The sequence below is a fragment of the Takifugu rubripes genome, chromosome 4 (assembly GCF_901000725.2).
Source record: "Takifugu rubripes chromosome 4, fTakRub1.2, whole genome shotgun sequence".
In the NCBI taxonomy this organism is placed as follows: domain Eukaryota; kingdom Metazoa; phylum Chordata; class Actinopteri; order Tetraodontiformes; family Tetraodontidae; genus Takifugu; species Takifugu rubripes.
This window is the reverse complement of record NC_042288.1, coordinates 3929833-3951832: the sequence shown is the minus strand read 5'-3', so window position 1 is coordinate 3951832 and position 22000 is coordinate 3929833. Positions and strand designations below refer to the sequence as shown.

General features: G+C 43.5%; 1 protein-coding gene across 23 annotated transcripts in view; it reads left to right on the top strand.

Annotated features, from left to right (window-relative positions):
- Positions 1–22000, top strand: part of ablim1a (actin binding LIM protein 1a) — a 43528-nt gene that overhangs the window by 20418 nt on the left and 1110 nt on the right. For 3 of the 23 annotated variants that reach the window (XM_029835309.1, XM_029835316.1, XM_029835320.1), the window contains exons 2-23: positions 2863–3000; positions 5792–5975; positions 6293–6402; positions 7654–7780; positions 7879–7972; positions 12333–12420; positions 12935–12999; positions 13279–13323; positions 13943–14020; positions 14193–14411; positions 14497–14541; positions 14638–14767; positions 15077–15196; positions 17127–17234; positions 17481–17528; positions 18235–18375; positions 19026–19120; positions 19222–19345; positions 19479–19537; positions 20259–20319; positions 20573–20580; positions 21064–21138. In XM_029835309.1, the coding sequence (XP_029691169.1) occupies positions 2863–3000; positions 5792–5975; positions 6293–6402; positions 7654–7780; positions 7879–7972; positions 12333–12420; positions 12935–12999; positions 13279–13323; positions 13943–14020; positions 14193–14411; positions 14497–14541; positions 14638–14767; positions 15077–15196; positions 17127–17234; positions 17481–17528; positions 18235–18375; positions 19026–19120; positions 19222–19345; positions 19479–19537; positions 20259–20319; positions 20573–20580; positions 21064–21138 (2162 nt within the window). Of the gene's footprint in view, positions 1–2862; positions 3001–5791; positions 5976–6292; positions 6403–7653; positions 7781–7878; positions 7973–12332; positions 12421–12934; positions 13000–13278; positions 13324–13942; positions 14021–14192; positions 14412–14496; positions 14542–14637; positions 14768–15076; positions 15197–17126; positions 17235–17480; positions 17529–18234; positions 18376–19025; positions 19121–19221; positions 19346–19478; positions 19538–20258; positions 20320–20572; positions 20581–21063; positions 21205–22000 lie in introns of those variants that run through there. The other 20 variants (XM_029835311.1, XM_029835310.1, XM_029835313.1 and 17 more) reach the window with 20 other exon arrangements.

The following is a 22000-nucleotide window of genomic DNA, read 5'->3' as shown; positions in this document are numbered from 1 at the left end:
GTAGTAGGACATCAGAGAGCGCCTCTGGAGGATGAATTAAAGATGGTTCCAATGACTCATTTAGAAGATGCTGAGCTCCCTTGTTGTTTTGCAATTAAACTGTCTCAGTATCGTGCAGCATTTGCTCTGTGGAAGCGTGTTGTACAGGTAATCCAAGACATCAATAATCCAGAGTACTATCCATCATCTCCAGGACATTGATCAGCCATGATGCTATTTCTGTAGTGTCTTTTTTTAGCCATGCAAACTCACAGTTCTTGGTCCAGAGTCCTACATCTTAGTTTGTGTGCATTTTCGCTTGAAGGAATATGTGTACTGAGAGGATAAAATAAGTTTCTGATTAATGATCCTGAATATAAAATAATGTGCTGCTTTCAGAGTATCTGTTCATCTATGTGCATTGCAACTCAGCAGAATTATTTGAGTGGAGCAGCATTAGATCAGTGTCACTCACTCAAATTATTTAGCAGTTCCACAGGTTGCACTACCGTATTTTCACAACCATATCACAACCGTATTATAGGGCGCACCTTCAATTAACGACCTATTTTAGAACTATTTTCATACACAGGGCGCACCGTGTTATAAGGCGCATAGCATAGAAACTGCATAGTGCCTGTGGTTTCATGACGCATTCACTAGATCGAGCTGCTCTAAAAGGAATGTCAATAAAACAGTCAGATAAGTCAGTCAAACGTTATTAATAGAATACAAACCGGCGTTCTCACAACTCCATTCACTCCCAAAATGAATAAACAGCTGTTTTATTATTTTTCCCGAGAGACGTAGTGTTTTCGCGTAACACAGTTCGTTTAATAACAGCGAGTTATAACAGGCAGTGCAACATTTTTATCACAAGTGGATAGTGGAGTTTAATAAATCTTCGATTTAGTGCAACATTTTTATCACGTAGTACCGTTGCGGTAAATCAAACGTTAGTGCAAACACAATATACGGTAACTCGAACTCTCGAAGTAGTGCAAAGCAATAGCAATAGCAATATAACAATAGCAATATAACAACGTTGTTCAAACGGTAATGTCCATATTCACAGTATGACCAGCCTTGTTAAGTTGTAAACACACAAAAGAAACACGTAAAGCTCACTTTATCAGTTCATTCCTCATCCAGGAATCCCTCGAATTCTTCTTCTTCGATGTCCGAATTGAACAGTTGTGCGAATATGGCGTCCAACATGGCCGGCTCCGTCTCGTCAAAGTCGTCATCAGGGTCGGTGTCGCTGGTGTTGTCTGGCATTTCAGTGACAATCCCTGCCTTCCCGAAAGCTCGGACCACGGTCGAGACTGATATATCAGCCCAGGCATTTACGATCCACTGGCAGATAGTGGCGTATGCTGCTCGGCGCTGTCTCCCTGTCTTGGTGAACGTGTGTTCGCCTTCCATCATCCACCACTCCCACGCAGTTCGCAGTCTAGCTTTGAATGCCCTGTTGACACCAATATCTAGCGGCTGGAGTTCCTTTGTTAATCCACTTCTTGCTTTGTTTCCTCGGAAGCTCCGTTGAGTCTTCTTTACCTGGCGCAAGTTGTCTTGTTGCTTCCTCCACTTCCGAACCATTGATTCGTTCACGTTAAATTCTCTTGCCGCTGCTCTATTTCCGTGTTCAACTGCGTGACTGATAGCCTTCAGTTTGAACTCTGCATCGTAAGTGTGTCTCTTGCAAGGAGCCATTTTGGGGTCTTTACAGACAGAAATGTTTTGGGACTGAACTAGAATTCCTATTTATCGCTCTTACTGCCGACTACGGTAGCCGCGATTAACCAATATTACCGTAATCCATACAAAAGGCGCACCAGGTTAAAAGGCGCATCGTCGATTTTTTAGAAAATTCTAGGCTTTTAGGTGTGCCTTATAGTCATGAAAATACAGTAATTGGTGATTGGCATCATCCTTACTTTTATTTTTGTAGGCTGAAATGAAAAAATGAACTTATGAATTATCGGCTTTTAATATATTTGACTTCAGTAACAGTTCTGTGCAGTAGCCTTCTTAAATACTATAAAATTGCAACAGCAGCTCATCACTCTGAATTCCAAATTGGCACATCTTCTGGCACAGTTTGTCTTTATATAGGTTGTTATATGAAAATTATTAATTTACATTTATTTAAAAAGTAGGAAAAGTGGGAATACACAACACCAAACAAACATTTGGCAATTCACCTATTAACAACTCTATGTTTCAGCAAACCTGCAGCCATCTCTTTCTTATCATTGAGCTCTCCAAATTCTTGACATTATACATAAAAAGACATACTTCTTTAAAGTATGAAGAATTTGCTTCTGTCCTTGAGACTTATTTTTAGTTGCATGGTCCTGTAAATCAGCATTTAATGCCAGAATTGGTATCTTTTGAAAATTATTGAAATATACTGTCACCCTACTGATATCCTTTTAGCGTCACATTCAGCATTTTGACAGATTATCTTTAGTTTTGGTGCCAGGACACCTTCAGAGCACTGCCGAGCACCTTGATCAAGGTACCAAACCCTTTTCCTACATAAAGTCCTAGCGATCCAGGGTCCAAGGTTATACCCTGCCTTCGCCCATATGTGCACCCTCTCATTGACCCTGAATGTGATAAAGCAGTCAAGCAGATGAGATGTTTAGTTTGTTGCTCTCCCCAAAGCTTAACTCAGCCATGAACCCAGTCTTTTTTGTCCCTCTGTTTTTTTTATTTTTTTTTATTTTTTGCATTACGAGGCTTGCATCAGTTAACCTCTGCATTTCTTTAAATCTTGTATGATAAAGCTTCTGCAGACAACAAACTAAATGAATATCAGCATCAATGACTCATCTCCATGACAGAGAAATTGTAAAGTTCTTGTCTCTTTTTTCGTAGTGGCTCATGCGCCGGGCACACACAACCCCTCCACAGAGAAGCCCCTGTTACAGTGTTACAAGTGTGGGGAGCCATGCAAGGGTGAGGTTCTCCGAGTGCAGAACAAGCACTTCCATCTCAAGTGCTTCACCTGTAAAGGTACCCTTTGCATGCAGCTAATGATTGCAAAATAAAACAAAAAAACTACATACCGGTATATCAAAAAAATAAATAAATCATGTTTCTGGCGTGAACTATAAATGTTTATCTTAAACCCCTTTATGTTCCATAAGATATAAGATATAAAGTTCAAAAGGAACCATCTGTTTAAGTAGAATATTGCAAATATTCACATCCTCAAAACTCTCAAAAATTCTTCACAACATTTAAATATTTAAGGTTGACAGCATGATTTACTGTCATTGTTAGCCTAATGTACGCTTTAGAGTTTCAGATGGAGACGTCTTTGGCTGCACACATGTGATGAGTAAAACTGGATCCCACAGTCCTGAATCACACTTGAATGATGAAAAATGGTATCTCTGAAATTGTCATCATTGAAAGTTGACCATTGATTGAAATAGTGGCAGTGTTGGGGTCCAGGGTCCTGGGTTGTGTGTCTGGTTTTTCCTGCAGGGGGTGTGGAGGAGCTGATAATTTGCTACAGCTGGCGCTGAAGACAGGCGCATCTGTCGGCAGTCTACATCTGGCCACCTATTTAGGGAAGGAGCGCCGTATGTACCCGGCGGACGAAGACGCAGTGCACCCTATGTTGGAGGCTCAGGAGAGGCTGCTGGGTCAGTACGACCAGCTCCTCACGGACATTTGGACTTCGCTCCAGGCTCTCAACACTAGCGTAACGGACCTGCTCACTTCTGGACGGGCAGCACAGGTTCCATCTCCGCCACCCGAGGAGGCGCCGAGAGTCATTCCTCAGCTGGTTGCCGCCTCACCACGGGGGCCCCACGTACACATCCCGGAGTGGTATTCTGGTGAGGCGGGCACGTGTGCCAGTTTTTTGCTTCAGTGCTCCCTAGTTTTCGACCTCCAGCCCCTCTCCTACCCCAGCGACAGGGCGAAGTCCCGGCAGTCCTGGAGAACCAGACACCCACTTCTTCCAGTTTTCAGGCCTTCACGGCTGAATTAAAGCGTTTGTTTGACCACCCGGTCCAGAGTGGCGAGGCGGCCTCCCAGATGTTGTCCCTACACCAAGGTTCCAGCTCCGCCACGGACTATTCCATCCGGTTCCGCATCCTCATGGCCAGGAGCGGCTGGAACGACGCGGCACTTCGGGGGGTGTTCACCCAGGGACTGGCTGAGGTTCTCAAGGATGAGTTAGCCGCTCAGGAGGAGTCTGGGGAGCTGGAGACGCTCATCAGCCTGGCGATCCGGCTGGACAACCGACTGAGGGAGAGATGCTGGCAGAGGGATAGGGAGTACCCAGTGAGGAGTTTAGGAGTCCGTGTGGTGGAGTGGAGCTCCCGTTGACTTGTCAACTCCGGTCCCTGTTCTACCTCAGGAGGACGTCGCCGGTGAACCTATGCAGGTGGGACGAACCCAACTCTTCCACGCGAAAGCGCTGGCGGTTGTCGAAGGTCTGTCTGTATTGCGGCCAGGCTGGCCACTTCCTCGCCGATTGCCAATTCCGGCCCAATGAACTAGGCCCGTTGACACGCATGGGAGTGTTGGTGAATGCTTCCTCTTCCTGCTCCATGCCGGCCCGCTTAACACTGCCGTGCACGCTCCTCTGGGGCCAGGAATCTGTCTCTGCGCCATTCTCGGTGGACTCAGGTGCAGACGACGGCTTCATCAGCCAGGACTTGGCCATGTAAGCCTGCACCCCGTCGAGACTCTGCCCGAGTCAAGACCCATCCTTGGTCTCAAGACCCATCCTGGCAACGGTGACACACCAGACCCAACCCCTCACCCTCATCGTCTCCCGGAATCATCGGGAGCAAATCCTTCATTGGTCCTTTTGAGGTGGTATGGATGGTGAACCCCACAGCCATCCACCTGAAGCTTCCCCTGGCATTTAAGATGCACCCCACGTTCCATGTCTCCAAGGTGAAGCCGGTCGGATCTGGTCCCTCCATCCAAGCCCCCGCCTCTTCCCCGTGTTGTGGATGGGGGGACCTGGCTAAAGAGTCCGGAGCATCCTGGACAACAGCCTCCTCCGCGACTTCTACCGATAAGCCTGGTAGGGAGGGGGAGGTAATGTTGGGGTCCAGGGTTCTGGGTTGTGTGTCTGGATTTTCCTGCAGGGGGCATGGAGGATCTGACAATTTGCAACAGCTGACACTGCAGGTGGGCGCACCTATTTAGGGACGAGCGCCTGCCTACCAGCGTTGGAGAGTTTTGGCATTTTCTCTGGTCTCCACATCACCCTGTGGGAGTGGAGAGCGTGCGGGACTGGACTCCTGTGTTGACTCCGCTCTGGAGCTTTCTGTGCGCCCCAGAAGACCAGATGAGTGCTTCTCTGCGGTCGAGGAGGACTGCCAGCTAGATTTGTTTATGAATAAAAACTAGTTTTTGGACTTTTTGTCACTGCGTTTTGCCTGCTTTCGGGTCCTGAAACAACCCAAACCTTAACAGGCAGATGACATTCTGTATAAACCATTTGGAGCAAGTTAACTTCAAAAACAGATCATGGCCACTTCCTTGATTATTGTAGTTGTACATTTTTTTTTGCCTTTGAAATTTCTACCTCCCCACTGACAAAGACAGGAACTCGAAAAGCTGATTCAGTTTTGCATTGATGGCAACTGATCAAATGCATGCATGCATCAAATGAGACTTTGTGACACGGAATTCATTTCATGACGTCAGTGAGCTTTTCAGACAAACACATCTTAAAACAACTGATGCGTGGTGGGTGAGGGTGGACTGTTTTATGGGGACTAAAGCATTAAATGGCCTGACTCTCTCATGCCGATTTGTGTGTCCCGTATAGTGTGTGGCTGTGATCTAGCCCAGGGGGGCTTCTTTATGAAGAATGGGGAGTATCTGTGCATGCTGGACTACCAGCGGATGCACGGGACCCGCTGCAATGGCTGTGGGGACTTTGTGGAAGGGGAAGTGGTCACTGCTCTTGGCAAGACCTACCATCCCGCCTGCTTCGTCTGCACAATCTGCAAGTAAGAAAAGCTCATTTCACGTTAGCTGATGATGCACAGATCATCACACAGACACCTCGGAGTATATGTACCCTCAATAAAATGAGATCTTTAAAGAGTTTTGAACTACATCTCCAAATCCATGTTTCTGGACATCTATCATCCTACCCTTCATACAAGCTCACAGAGCTCATAATTTAGGGGTGTGGTCAGGGCCCCATGGAAAATCCACTGGATTTCTGCATCATCTGACTCAATGATATCAACCAGTCATAAATTCTTATGATGGGGCTACAGCTCATGTCTATCTTGTTGACTGATTTGTCAATCTCTCCCAGACGACCTTTCCCTGCTGGGGACAGGGTGACTTTTAATGGGAAGGACTGTCTGTGTCAGTACTGTGTCGAGCCCCTGTCTCCGGGCCCAAAGGACATATTGGGCTCCAGCAGTAAGTAGCCATCCTCTATAACATCCATACTTAATGAAGACAAAGGTTTTTCTGTTCCACATTGATACATGAATGGAAGGAATGGTTTGGTCTGAAACAAACTCAATGTGGTTTTAAATCACACAACTATAGAGTTGCACACATAAACCATGTCACATAAATATGTCTTCAGTGAAAATTAAACATGTGCCATTGTCATTGCATACATTTGGAATAAAGCTTCCTGGCTGTTGACTGAAGGGTGTAGGGCCTACACCCTTCAGCCATGCCTACATTTCAGTTATGCGTACACTGTAGGCATACAGGGAGGGGTTAGCTCAAGCTAAACCACCTCTTCTCCATCCAGAATTCTTCAGTCAGCCATGCTCTTTTATGTACAACACCAAGACAGGCATTACTAAATAATGCATGACTGTGCATTTCCTTTGCACTACAACAGAGACTGTGCAACTCCAAAGCCCCTCCTCTTTCAACTTCTGTCAGCCCCCTGTCATTATTTTCTTCCTTTTTCTCCCTCCCTTCCCCAACAGTCTGTCTGTTGGCATTTGAAGAGCTTTTAGACAAGGTCACCTATAAATAAAGCATGCTGATTCTCCTCATGTCACCATAGAGCCTCATTATACCTTATATATTTATTATCCCCTGTGGTTGCAGTGGGCTCTGCATTGCTTTCATCTTCTGTTCATTAGAAAAGAGATGATGGGATGATGGTTCTTGCAGAACCCAACCTCTCACAGTTTTAGAGGCTCAGGGCTGCGTGGAAAATGACTTCAACTTTTAGGAACAGGATAAAAAAAACACGTGCAATCGAAGGAACCAGCTGTTGATTACTCTTTGTCTCCACTTAGTGTCCTGGGTGATAAATAAGAAGATGCCTAACCCTAACCCTAACCCTAACCCATTTTCTTTCAACTGTAGCTTAATCTTGATTCTGTTCATGGGGTAGCACCCAGAGAAACCAGTGTACCACCATCTTGTAAGTCTATGAAATGTGATCTTTGGAGACCAACTTTATTGAGATCCTCCTACATTCCATGAAATTATAAACTACCACTGTGCTGGGTGATTTTGGCATTTTTTTGTACAAGAAACAGGGACATAGGAAGCCTTCAGTGCCCAAAAAGCTCTTATTACTCTATATAATACTCTGTTTGTGTCGGAAACATTGCATTCATTCTTTTTTACTTTTCTGGTTTTTTTTAACTTCAACTTTTCCATGGACACAAATCACTGCTTTTCTTCTATTTACAGATTGTGCAGGATGTGGCCGAGATATTAAGAATGGCCAGGCTCTTCTGGCACTTGATAGACAGTGGCACCTGGGCTGCTTCAAGTGTAAAGCCTGCAGCAAAGTGCTGACTGGCGAGTACATCAGCAAGTAAGTCGCTCATAGCAGCTGCAATCATCAGCTGAAAATCAAAGATTCCCACTCAAGTGTTTTTATATTGTCCTATGAGTTTGTCTATGTCTTTCCAGAGATGGCGCCCCCTACTGTGAGAAGGACTACCAGATACATTTTGGGGTTCAGTGTGAGGCGTGTCATCAGTTCATCACTGGGAAAGTGCTGGAGGTGAGACACACACACACACACACACACACAAACACACACGTACACACATTGCTGGTACATTTGTGTTTATGTGGAACATGTTTGCTGTTGTTGATTCCCAAGATCTCGCTTCTGAGACTGATGACTTTGCATTGCTTTATTGTTTATTTAACAGGTTTAACTTTACATATGTTTCCTACCTTATGTAGATTCAAATAAGCAATAAAGAGCTGCATTCTGAGAGATTTTATTTGAATTCCACTTTTCATGGAAATTTATTCTGTTAGAGTGGAATTGCAGTTTGTAATCTTCTGTATAATCCCTTATCATACAACCAAATAAACATTGGACATGATTCTAGTCAAATACAAGACTCATTTTTGTACTAATTTAAGGTCTTTCCCAAATAAAAGCTCACATTCTATAAAAATTACACAATGTACACAATTTGATTTGGTCTTTAGAACACTACCATTATTTATGTTATGTAGCAGTTATAAAATAAGCTTTATTCTTTTCACCTCAAACTTTACTGGTATCAGTACGATGATGATATCTATGATATGTGCAAATTGCGTGATTGATGCAGTACACCATTGCGCAAATTGTGTGATTGATCATGCAACATGAGACACAAGACGAGCATATTAAGTGCGAGGCAAAGGAAATCAAATCAAATCAAATCAATCTTTATTTATATAGCGTCTTATACAATCAATCAAAATTGTTTCAAGGCGCTTTCCAGAATCCCAGGGCCTAACCCCAGACAAGCAACAGTGGCAAGGAAAAACTCCCCTTTAACAGGAAGAAACCTTGAGCAGGACCAGGCTCATGTAGGGGGACCCTCCTGCTGATGGCCGGCTGGGTAAAGAGAGAGGAGAAGGGGGAGGACAGGTAGAGGATAGAATAGGTAGGAGAGGAGAGGGGTAGAGGAGAGGAGAGGGGTAGAGGAGGATAACATAATATCTAATAAAAAATAATCAAATTATGATAATTATTATAACCTTATTGTAGTTAGTTATTCCATTGCTGCATTTATTGGTGTTATATTTATTCATCTTTTCCAGCATTTCATTTGATAATAAAAACAATGGCATTTTGTTGTATTGTGTTTTTGTGAAAATGCATGACTGGGGATAGGGGGAGTTGGCTGTTCATTTACCTACTAAAAATAAGTGTAGTGACACAAATATTTGACTACTGATTACTAAATATTTCCTCTACATTATTTTGGGCAAACTTGCATTTAAAAAAAAACAAAAAAAAACCTGCAATATACTTTCTCTGAACTCAACAACCTTTCCCACTGCACCCTTAGTTCAGGAAAGACACTAATCTACTAATTGTAAAATAAATATTTTATTTTTTTTACTGCGATATCCCTTTTGGGGTCAAAAGCCTATCCCAGGTGGAAATTTGCTTTTGACTCACAGTATTTGACTTCTAGTATAAATACACAGGTGAGTGTATTTAAACGATGGTTTTGATAGAAGTTCTACGGCCTGATGTTCAAACCAACAGAACCCCATGAGTGCTGGTTCTATGAGAGGAATTAGCCCGACACTCCCCAGCACTACTCCAGCTCCAGGGTAAAACCCCAGAGAGGCTGCCCTTATCCTGGATTTTTAGCAGGATCTTTTGGATCTGGAATCAATTTGCCCTACAATTGTCTCCAGTTTGCCTTTGTCCCTCCTTGGATCACTATGACCTTCACACCAACGGTGGTTCACAGAGCAGCAAGACGTTTTCCCCAACAGCTACACTTCTCTTCAGAATCAGAATCAGAATCAGAAGAAGGTTTATTGCCATTGTTCATGTAATACACAGTATTACACAAACTAGGAATTTGTCGTGGTGTGCCGCTGCGACATTCAACATAACATTAGACATCAACACCACACTAGAATAAGATAAATAAAATAAAATAAGACTTATATACAGTATTTACATAAATAGTGAGTGGTGAGAAATAGTGCAGGTCCATGAGGAGTAGTGTATTGTTTATGAGTCCGGCTGGCTGCTGTACATGGTGCTTAAGTGATAAGTCACTTGGTGTTCAGCAGCCTGATGGCAGAGGGGAAGAAGCTGTTAGTGTAGCGGGAGGTTCTGGTCCGAATGGACCGTAGTCTCCTGCCTGAGGGGAGGGGGGAAAACAGTCCGTGACCAGGGTGGGAAGGGTCGGCCGTGATCCGACCTGCACACCTCCGGGTCCTGGAGATATACAGGTCCTGGATGGATGGGAGCCTGCAGCCGATCACCTTCTCGGCAGCGCGCACGACGCGCTGCAGCCTCAGTCTGTCCCTGACAGTGGCACCAGCAAACCACACGGTGATGGAGGAGGTGAGGATGGACTCGATGATGGCCGTATAAAACTGCGCCAACATCCTGGGAGGCAGATTGAGCTTCCTCAGCTTCCGTAGGAAGAACATCCTTTGCTGGGCCTTCTTGATGAGGGAGCTGATGGTTGGCTCCCACTTAAGGTCCCGGGTGATGGTGGTGCCCAGGAAGCGGAAGGAGTCCGTGATGGTGACGGGGGAGTCCATAAGGGCAAGGGGGGGCAAAGGGGCTGTAACTTTCCTGAAGTCCACAATCATCTCCACTGTCTTCTGAGCGTTCAGCTGCAGGTTGTTGTGTCCGCACCAGGACACCAGACGAGCCACCTCCCTCCTGTAGGCAGTCTCATCGCCATTGGAGATGAGACCGATGAGGGTGGTGTCATCCGCAAACTTGATCAGTTTGACAGACTGGTGGCTTGAGGTGCAGCAGTTTGTGTACAGGGAGAAGAGGAGGGGGGAAAGTACACAGCCCTGGGGTGATCCGGTGCTGATGGTGACGGAGTCGGAGACAGTCTTCCCCAGCCGCACGTACTGCCTCCGATCCGTCAGGAAGTGGGTGATCCACCTGCAGAGGGAGTCAGGCACACTAAGCTGGGACAGCTTGTCCTGTAGCAGAGCGGGGCGGATGGTGTTGAACGCAGAGCTGAAGTCCACGAACAGGATCCTCGCGTAGGTTCCCGGGGAGTCCAGATGCTGCAGGATGGAGTGAAGGGCCAGGTTGACCGCGTCGTCCACAGATCTGTTGGCTCTGTAGGCGAACTGCAGTGGATCCAGGAGGGGGGTGGTGATGGACTTGAGGTGTGGCAGGATCAGGCGCTCTAAGGACTTCATGACTACAGAGGTGAGCGCCACAGGTCTGTAGTCGTTAAGCCCAGTGATCCGTGGCTTCTTGGGGACAGGGACGATGGTTGAGGTTTTGAGGCAGGCTGGCACCTGGCACGACTCCAGGGAGGAGTTGAAGATGTCTGTGAAGACAGGAGTCAGCTCCTCTGCGCAGTGCCTCAGGGTGGAGGGAGACACGCCGTCCGGGCCAGGGGCCTTGCGCAGGTTCAGCCTGGCGAACTGCCTGCGCACATCCTGCTCACTGATGGTGAATGAAGGGGGGGAGGAGGGGGGAACTGGTGGTAAGTGATGGGGGGGGGGACTGATGGTGAGTGGAGGGGGGGAGGAGGAGGGGACTGCCTTTGATGGAGTAAGGTCCATGGGGGCAGTGGCACTGGGGGGAGGGGAGGTGTTGGGCATGGCTGACGAGGTGTCAAAGCGGGCATAGTGGAGGGACAGGCTCTGACAAAGGGCTTTGTCGTCCTGACCCTTTGAAGCCTGAGGCCTGTAGTCGGTGATCTGCCTCAGGCCTCTCCACACAGAAGCAGAGTCGTTAGCAGTAAACTGCTGCTGAAGAAGGCACTTTGGGTGCTTTGATAGAATTAGGGAAATATTTGGTGTTATGCTCCACATTTATTATCCGAAGGAGCTATTTTTAATTGGAAAGCTCTATTGTTTGGGAACAGCAGAGAAGAACTCTTGAATTTTATTTACAATGTAAAATGCAAATTGTGCTCTTTGCATATCTTTGAGTGGCCACTTGGCAGCCTCATTTGTGTATTTTTAACGGCCTTTCTAATGGCTCAGCAGGCTGTGAGCTGCATCGCAGTTGATGGAAATTCATTTGCTCTTACAGTCAGGTCATTTTATTGAACTGCTGTCTGATATATGAGGCAAGACTGTTTTCTTGACTGTTGACTGTTGTCATATATTCACTTTGAAAGTGGTAATTTCACTATTTTTTCCCTCAACGGAAAGACAGTATGACTGAAATATAGGATATGTGTGTGGCAAAGCACAGCGGTTGCCCTGTGCCAGTTTTCCCATCAGTTGCTGATGAAGGGAGGGGCAGCAGCACAAAGATCACATGATCTGCAACAAGAGGGTGAAGAGAGATACAATGCTGTTTTTTTGTTCCACATTACTTTGTCAACTCATGAGCTGTGCTCTGCATGTCATTAATTGTATTATGATCTAATGAAAAGTCTTTTTTGTTTTCTCAGGCAGGAGATAAGCACTACCATCCCAGCTGTGCACGATGCAGCAGATGTAATCAAATGTTCACAGAAGGAGAGGAAATGTATCTGCAAGGTATGTAAAATTTCCTTAATATGCATGCTTGCAGGAAGTATATTTTTTACTGTCAGCTTTATTCAGATATTGCTGCATTTTATTAAAAAAAATCTATTAATTTTAAAAAGATCCACGGTGATTTTAAAAAATGAGCGCTGTCTACCAACCTGAGCATAGAACTTTTATAGGCAGTTATCTGTTAGATATTTCAGTCATTACTGTTAGACATCCCACCTAGTTCCTCTCTGAAGATTCATTTATTCACCATGGCCTTTAAGTCAGATGAATTTTGAATTTTTTGGCTTCCCTTTATGCCTTACATATATGTATGTAGAATTCTGTTTGCGGTCCATTTTAAAAAAATCTTGTTTTACATGTAGATTTTATGTTTGTATCAGTTCAGCACTTTGGCAGCTCTGGTTATTTCAAATATTGCTTATAAGTAGAGGTTGACTTGACTTGTGCACATGTTATTATATGTATTACCGGTATATATTCAGTGCAAAAGTTGTAGCTAATCTTCCCATGGCAGGATCAACAGTCTGGCACCCTGGCTGCAAAAACACCGCGAGAACAGAGGAGAGATACAGGGAGCGGGTAGGAATTGACACTCTGTCCCCATTCAGTTCATGTTGTGCATGATTTTGCACTATTTGCTGAACAGCTAAAAGAGTTTTATTTTAAGTTATTCACTTTCTAAAGCAGTACTGGTGTGTGTGTGTGTTCCTTTGCATGTGTCTGCATGTGCGTGTATATAAACTTATTCGTCTGCATATTTATATGTTTGCCCTGATGAATGAGTAAACAATGAGTTGTGCAGGAGAGACACAACCCCTGTGTGATGTCCTGTGAAACCCCGTCTCCCTTCCTTCACAGCCATTGCCTCCGTCCCTCTTATTCCTTCAAAAAACACAAAGGCAGGTACTGTATTCCCTTATAGCTATGAGATGGCGTCATCCTTAGGTTCACCACATACTGTACATAGGGCCCAATATGCCGTATGCTGCCCTCTGTTGGAGGTAGCCTGCAGCGCTTTCCTTCTGTGTCCCATGGATCCATTCAGTGTTGTCCTTCGATCCATTTCTCGCAAACCATATAAGTCAAAGATGTGCACACATGAAGGGACATACATACAGTATGTCATACAGTAATTGGTGTTTTGTAGGTCCCCATTGACCCATTAGGCAAAAAGCTCATTTTTTATGTCATTCAGACCTGCTGCTGTCACTGTTCATTCCCCATAAATAGGCATGTGCTCATCAAGAACATAACATCTTTGCACTGAAGCACTCACTTTACAAACTTACAAATGAGTGACCTAAACAGGAGGTGTTATTACTTCAATGATACTGAAATACTAATGAAATGTAAATGCTTCTGGTGTTTTTTTCAATTTTTTTCCCAATTCCCCCCTTTTAATGTGTAAAAGCACAGCACAATGTTGGAGTGTTTTTGGTAAATATGCTGACGTGTGATGATGGCAGGGCTCTTTGGAGAGTGGCTGCAGCTTTCTAACAGATGCTTTTGTGTTTTCTAACAGCCTACGAGGTCGTCGTCTGAGAGTATTTGTTCCAGACCTGGTTCAAGCGTACCTGGCTCACCAGGTCACACCATCTATGTAAGAAATGAGCCGTATTTTCCCACGCAGCTTGTCCAGCTGGTTGCTTTAGTCAGAATTTCCCTTTTCATTACCTGTTCTATTTAGAAATAGAACTTTGTTTAGGTAGTAACTTCCATTTACCCTGGTGCTTGTCTGTATATGTATGTTTTGTCTTTATTTATCTCCATAGGCAAAAGTAGACAATGAGATCCTTGATTACAGAGACCTAGCTGCAATTCCAAAAGTCAAAGCCATTTATGACATTGAGCGGCCTGATCTTATTACCTATGAGCCCCTATACACCACCTCCTTGGATGACAAAGAAGAAAGACAAGAGAGTGTGGGAGAGGTAAATGCACAGATCGCATGCATCCTTCTGCATGCACGCCAAATCTGTGTATGTATAGTTGTGGGTTGAGTTTTTCCTCTAACCTAACAAAAGAAAGCAGGTGTATTTTGTGCGATTTAGCACTGACCCACAGTGTTTCCCACAGCGCCACTCTGTCAGGAGAGAACGTTCCCCATTGCCTGACGACAAGGTAAAATACTGTATGGCACCACCTCCAACCCATAGTAGTTTTGTTATTTTATCCAAGGTGTTTCTGTAATGATCTGTGTGTGGGGGCATGTGCTAGGGTTCTTATGACAGAAGGGAACGTATTCTCCAAAGATCCACCAGTCAGGGCTCCATAGGCTCACCAGTTTATCATCGCCATGGTTACACCCCCAACCTGTCACGGTCGCCGCAGCATTTTCACAGACCTGGTGAGTATTCAAGAAACAGTGTGCAGACCGAGATCTTTGCTGGTATTTTTGCACTCTTCCATTTTGCATTCTCACTTCCTGTTGAGCCGTTTCACACTTGACAAGAGGAACGTTGGCTTTGGGTTGTGATGTTCTTAATGGTTCCTGATTAGAGTCTTTCTTTTACAGCCCTAAGTCAACTTTCTCACTTTGTTGGGTAAAAGCTTCCATCATTTCCTTCCATGCTTGGTTGCACTTTATCTCTCACATCTTTTAATTCCTCTTTTTGGATGTATACCCTCCCCTGTCTCAAACCCTTCCTGCCTGCAGAGGCTCTGACAGGCATGCAGAAACTCTGTTCCTCCCTCTGCAGTAACAGTGTGGGCTCCAGAAATAATGACTCCCGCCCCACCTCCCCTTTCAGACACCACTTTCTTCCTCATAGCCAAGGTAAGAGCCCAATCCAGCCCTCTTCCTGTCCCACCGAGGCAGCACATCACCCCCATCCTCACTTGGAACTCCACTTCCAGTCACTTATCCTTTATGTCATCCTGGATCCAGGGCCACTCCTCATCAGATTTGTCATCATTGATTTAAACCCAGTTACCCAAGACTCAGCTTCTTCCCTGCCTAATACAATAGAATTATTTGATCTAATAGATTCTCTGAATAAGGAAATCTCTGTTTTTTTGCAGCGCACATACACTTAATGTATTAATATGCCACATTCGATTTTCAAGATGGCATTTTCCAACTGTTGGATATATGGCTTAAGCTGTTGCTGTATTCATTGTCTTAACAAGTAGGAAATGTACTTAAAATGAACTAAAGAACTCTTTAAAACTATGACTACTACTTCTGCTAATTCAGTAAAAGCAAGATAGTCTCATAAATACATATGTAGGAAAGCTCTAGCCTCTTTTATATATATACAGTATATACCTGGTTATGCCGTTCCATGTATGCCTTGCGTGCTAGCATCTTGCACCCTGCTGTGATGTGCTGTTCCTAGGACTGCGCTCTTCTGGACAGAGATCTCTGATGTGGTTCCTGATATCTGAGCCATCTACTCAGGTTGGGTGTTACTGCCCCTAGTGTCCCAATCACTACTGGGACCACTGTTGCCTTCATGCCCCACATTCTCCCTATCTCCTCCTTCAGCCCTTGGTACTTCTCCAGCTTCTCGTGTTCCTTCTTTCTGATGTTGCTGTCACTCGGGATTGCTACATCTATCACCACCACTGTCTTCCGGTGTTTATCCACCACCACTATGTCAGGCTGGTTGGCCACCACCATCTTGTCAGTCTGGACCTGGAAGTCCCACAGGATCTTGGCCTGCTCATTCTCCACCACTTTCGGGGGTGTCTCCCACCTGGACCCTGGGATCTCCAGTCCATACTCAGTGGAGATGTTCCTGTACACTATGCCAGCCACCTGGTTATGCCACTCCATGTATGCCTTGCCTGCTAGCATCTTGCACCCTGCTGTGATGTGCTGGACTGTCTCAGGGGCATCTCCACACAGTCTGCATCTATCTATCTATCTATCTATCTATCTATCTATCTATCTATCTATCTATCTATCTATCTATCTATCTATCTATCTATCTATCTATCTATCTATCTATCTATCTATCTATCCATCCATCCATCCATCCATCCATCCATCCATCCATCCATCCATCCATCCATCCATCCATCCATCCATCTATCTATCTATCTATCTATCTATCTATCTATCTATCTATCTATCTATCTATCTATCTATCTATCTATCTATCTATCTATCTATCTATATATATAGATAGATAGATATACAGTATATATATATATATATAAGAGGCTAGAGTTTTCCTATATATTCCTAGATAGATAGATAGATAGATAGATAGATAGATAGATAGATAGATAGATAGATAGATAGATAGATAGATAGATAGATAGATAGATAGATAGATAGATAGATAGATAGATAGATAGATAGATAGATAGATAAAAAACCTTTTTGGTGATATAAATGCACACATACCTCACAAAGTGAATAGTAAATGAAATTGAAATGTAATGGAGTACAATTTTAGCCTCCTAAAGTCCACAAAATTAAATCTAGTCAGATTTAATTACATTCCAGCAGAGATTATATTACAATAACAAAGTGATGTGATTTGTAGCACACTGATAACACATTTATCTGGCTTTATCAACAGTATCAGCTTGATGTACTCTTGTAGCCATTGACCGCATCTCTGCAGCAGACTCTCCCTCCATTCTCCTGAATTCCAGTCTGCCGCTTCAGTATAGCTGTAGCGTGTTGCACAGTGACCACCGTGGTTCTCCTTCAGTGCTCCGTGCTCATTTTCTCTTCTCGGTTATTCTCGCTGGAGGCACAGACCCCCCGAGTGGCCGGAGCTCCCCTCTGCCGCTCAGGCCCGACAGCCGGCCAGGCACCCCACCTCTGTCTCAGACCCCTAAACATTTTCACCTTCCAGGTAGGAGCTGGAAAATACCTATTCTATTCTATTCTATTCTATTCTATTCTATTCTATTCTATTCTATTCTATTCTATTCTATTCTAAGATGTACTTTCAATCAAATTTCAAATCAGTCTGGATTCTTTTGCACTGCCCAGAAACAGTTTTATCACATACATACTCTGTGTCATTAGTTTTTTGGGGGTGTCAACAGAAGCTTTATTTTTTTAACTATCTGACTTATCTGTCTTTGAATATTTTCAGATCAGGGCAGCAACATCTATAGAAAGCCACCCATCTACAAGCAACATGGTATCTTTCATCTCATCTAACCTAGTTCACTGAGTTGTCGATGAAAATGCTTTAAACTGCGTGTTTGTGTAACCGCACCCACCTTCCAGTGTTGGTGTTCGAGCACTGTTTGAAGTCTGTCTCCAACCGTCTCCTGTATGTCCTGTAGTTTTGTCCTACAATGCACTTGTGCATCTCACCAAGTTACAGCGGAAACATTTGTCACATTTTCCTTAAAGTAAGAGCATGAAACAATTACTGAGGATGATGAAACACATTTAGCTGAAATATTTGCATTTGAGGCCTGAATGAGGGGGATTGTACACAGTTATAATTTTCTTTTCTAAACAGTCTGTAAAACAACATCAACAGTCTCACTATGGTCTTTAAATATTTATCGCCACTAAAAGACCAAATTAGGCTGTAGCCACATAAAACCTTACATATTATAATACATGTTTAGTTTTTATTTCAAGTAATTTTCTTGTTTTGAGCATGAATACAAACAATAATTTACATTTCAAGTGCACAGATTTTTACCCAGGGCTGTAACTTAGCCCTCCAAAGAGGGCTAAAGAGTTTTTTTTTTTTCACTTTACAAGATCATGGTTTATACTGTAGACATTTTTGAACATGATTCTTGAAAATCATACACTTCTGAGTTCTTTGCCTATTAAGGCAGCGGCCAAGGTAATGATAGATCAGTTCCCATGGTTACAAACCCTAGATATGGCTGCCATAGCACGCCAAAGCAAGTCTGCTGATGACATCATCAGATCTGCCACCTTCCCAGCCGCCCATGCTCCCTCACCAGATGACAGCTCGCAGAGTGAGGGCATCTGTTGGCCCTACGCTCTCTTGGTGTTAGGTACAGTTGACTCCCGATGAGCATGTTCGCTCTGCTGTCTTCTAGCAGTGCATCAAGCACTTTGCCACAGCCTAACTGCTCCAATCTCTTTACAGCAAAAGCTCTACTGCATCCCCGCTTCGCTCTGAGCTCCCGCTGTTTTTAGGGTGTCAGCAGTATTTTCCTTTAATTTTGGCTTGCACAGAGCAAACATGCTCTCTCATTTTAGTTTCTGCCTTTTTATTTTGCATTTGAGGTGCCTCTTTTTTTAACTGCCACATAATATTCACACTAGCTTCATGCATTAGTGCCACAAATGATTTGGACAGAGATCACTGAGACTGACTTCAAACTCAGTTTTGTCTTTTCTGTCTCACATTGTGCCACTTGTTTATCAAAAACTCTAAAATGAAGACCCGAGTGATGAAGTGGAAACATCCTCCACAAACCCCTCCTGTTTGTCTCGTCAGCTCTGTCTCACATTTGTGCTTATCTCTGTGTTTCCCACTGCAATGAAGCAAAATAAGCAGCTGTCATTCTGTCTGTCAAAACCCAAACTGTCCATTTCATTCAGATTTTCTCTATCAAAACCAATGTAGCACGGGTTCTTCTATCTGTGGGTGTATATACTGTATATTAGTTATGTGTGACATTCTGACTCTCATTTGCAGCACCTCCCGGGTCAGAAGGGGGACAACGATCCAGAGAAGAAGAAGAGGAAGAAACCTTGAAAAAGAAGCAGCTGCAGGAGGAGCAACTCAGAAAGGTTTGTGCTTCCTGTATTTGTCTGTAAAATTCATAAATGGTGCTTAAGAATATGTTTGCACTACAGCTTGATGTGAATACATACACATGTCTTATGTATAGATCCAATCTGGTCTGGGGAAGCTTATTCTGAAGGAAGAGAAGGAAAAAGAGCAAATCAGGGAGCGGCATGCTCGCAGCCTCTCTGCTCAACGCTACGACTCCAAACAAAGCAGCTGTGATGCAGGTCAGAGCTGCTTCGTATGCTGCACTCTCTGTTTTAATGACATGTAAAGAAAATTCAGTTAATGCAGCTGTGCCTCATTTGGCTAGAAAAAGTAACTTTTTGATAGCCAAAAGTAAAATTGTTTGTGTTTCAGATCTGACTTCAACAAAAACCAACTCTTTGCCAGGTTATAGAAGCAATGGGTTGCACCGGGTAAGACCTCAGTCATATCCACACTGATGCAGATCATCTAGGGAATTTAAACAAGAAGCAGATAATCAAACATTAACAACAACCATATAAACCCTGACAATGTATGGACTGGTCGTACTGCCCCATCATTTGGTCAACTATATGTGTCTTGGTGCTTGTTAAACTGTCACTTGTACAAGATACATATACTGAAGCATTTTTAAAACAAAGCTCACAGAAATACCAGCATCTGTAGGTGAAAAAAAGGTGATGGTATTGAACAGAAATTTGAATCACGCAATCTCTATTCCCATTTAATGTTTGGAAAAATTCCCTCATTATTGTCAGGTGGGGAAGTTTCTTATAATAAAATCATCGTTTCTCTCTGTTGTGTTCAGGTACCGTGTGGCATCTTCTATAAACATGGCTGTCAGCTAAATTGAAAAAGCAGAGTTTGATAGATAGATTCAATATTCTTTTTGGACCAAAGTATGTGCTATATAGCAGCAATTTTTGTATGATGGAGTAAATGTTGCATATTTACCCCCAAAATGAAGCTCAAGTATTACAAAACTTAATACAGGACTAGAATAAATCAAGTACTTAACCTGTTGAAAAAAAAACTAAAACATGCCCGAATTGGAACAAGTTTTCAGAGGCGAAGAGGAAAAAATTCTAGTCGACAGGGCATTCAAGCTTAATTAATGCTACTTTCTTGATAAAATATTATGTGTCTCCACAGCCCCAGTCTACAGATTTTACCCAGTACAGCAGCTATGGAGACATGTGTGGAGGAGGCAGAGGTGAGAGCTTTTAAAAATGTGACCACCCAGCAAATCTTTTCTCAAATTCATGAATGCCATTTACCAACACCCCCAATTTAATAACCAAATAGAATCTGAACTGAATTCAGCATATGCTCATTTGAGAATATTTGCATTATGATTCACACAGTGTGTCTTTAGGGACAGAGGTGTTGTAGAGTGTAGTCTGGCAGGGGATTTGACAGCAAAGCCATTAACAGTGTCTCATTTTCTGTCCCATGTTGTACTGCAGAGTTTCAGGTATGTCCCTCATCTGCTTTTTCACACAGCATGCTTCCTCACTTGTGCCACACATTTGCTCGCTCATGAGTTTCATCAGACAACCCGCCCTGAATGCACATTCTCCACACCTGCTACTCTCCACGCTTGCACTCATGTTAACATGAACTTCAGAGTACACACAGCGGCATTCCTTACTGCCTGAGTGTGTGCTGCCCTGTGGCTGATTCAGCGCGCTGCAAATGCAGCATACTGTACTCATTACATCCTGTCTTGTTCTGTCTGTGCTTTTCTGCTAAATGTGTCATTTAAATATGTTAGCCATCAAAAGCAAGAAAGATAACAGAGAGGTGTAAATGACTGCCCATATTGAACAGCATACCGGCTCAATGATCCATCCAGTGAAAAAAACATTTGCCTACTGGCATTAGTGGACATATTCATTTCCATTACCCTTGCAGTCCCCTTCCACAATATTACATTTGTGTATGTTCTATTCTTTAGCACATTAAGGATGGCTGTGCAGCACTTGCAAGGATGGACAGGGGAGTATCTATGCCTAATATGTTGGAATCAAAAGCAAGTATCTTCTTCTTTTTGTACAGCATCACAATCCAAGAAAGGTGTTTTGAAATTTATACAATGTTCATTTATTTAATTATTTATAAGTGCATTTTCCAATTGAAAAGAAGAACACATTTGGCAAGCTTTCAAACTTTGTCATTAACTCAAAGGAAATCCCACAACAACTTGAAATAATCCACTTAGTGTGGAGAAATTGGTGGAAAGAATAGGGAGCTTTTGTAAAGTGAAAGACTCATATCAGCTAGTTTCCTGATTAAGCATGCTGCTTTAGGAGCTGCTGAGTCACTCTGGCGCTTTTAGCATGCTGGCTCCTCCATGCTCATCTGCACATAGCTTTGACTTAAGTGGCTGGATACTGTATGTGGCATACAGTGGAGAATCCAATGCCCAAAGTGTCATCCAAACAACTCATATCAATATATACTCCATAGTATACGTGTAATTAAAATTACTGTGTTGATATGAGTTGGTCAGAGATAATGGAAAACATCTACCTACTACTGAGCATTTCAGCAAGATTGACAATTATTGTTTCCCAGTTTCCTCCTCTGCAGTTAGGAGAACTTCTTTAGATGAATTAGAAACACCTCAATTTTCTAGGAGTGGATTTTCTTGGCCAACATTGCTGATGATCTTATTTAAGTTTTAACCTTTTCCATGTTTTTACTCTGCTCTAATCTGTTGCACGTTTCTACACACAAAATATAACAATGTGTGCACACCACGGCACTGTGCATTTCTTTGACAAACCCTTGAAATGTTTCTTACCTTCCCTCAGCCCCAATATGATGTATCAGTTTTTTCAACAATTGAAACTTGATTTTGAGATTTTTGGATTGACTCATTCATTGATGAG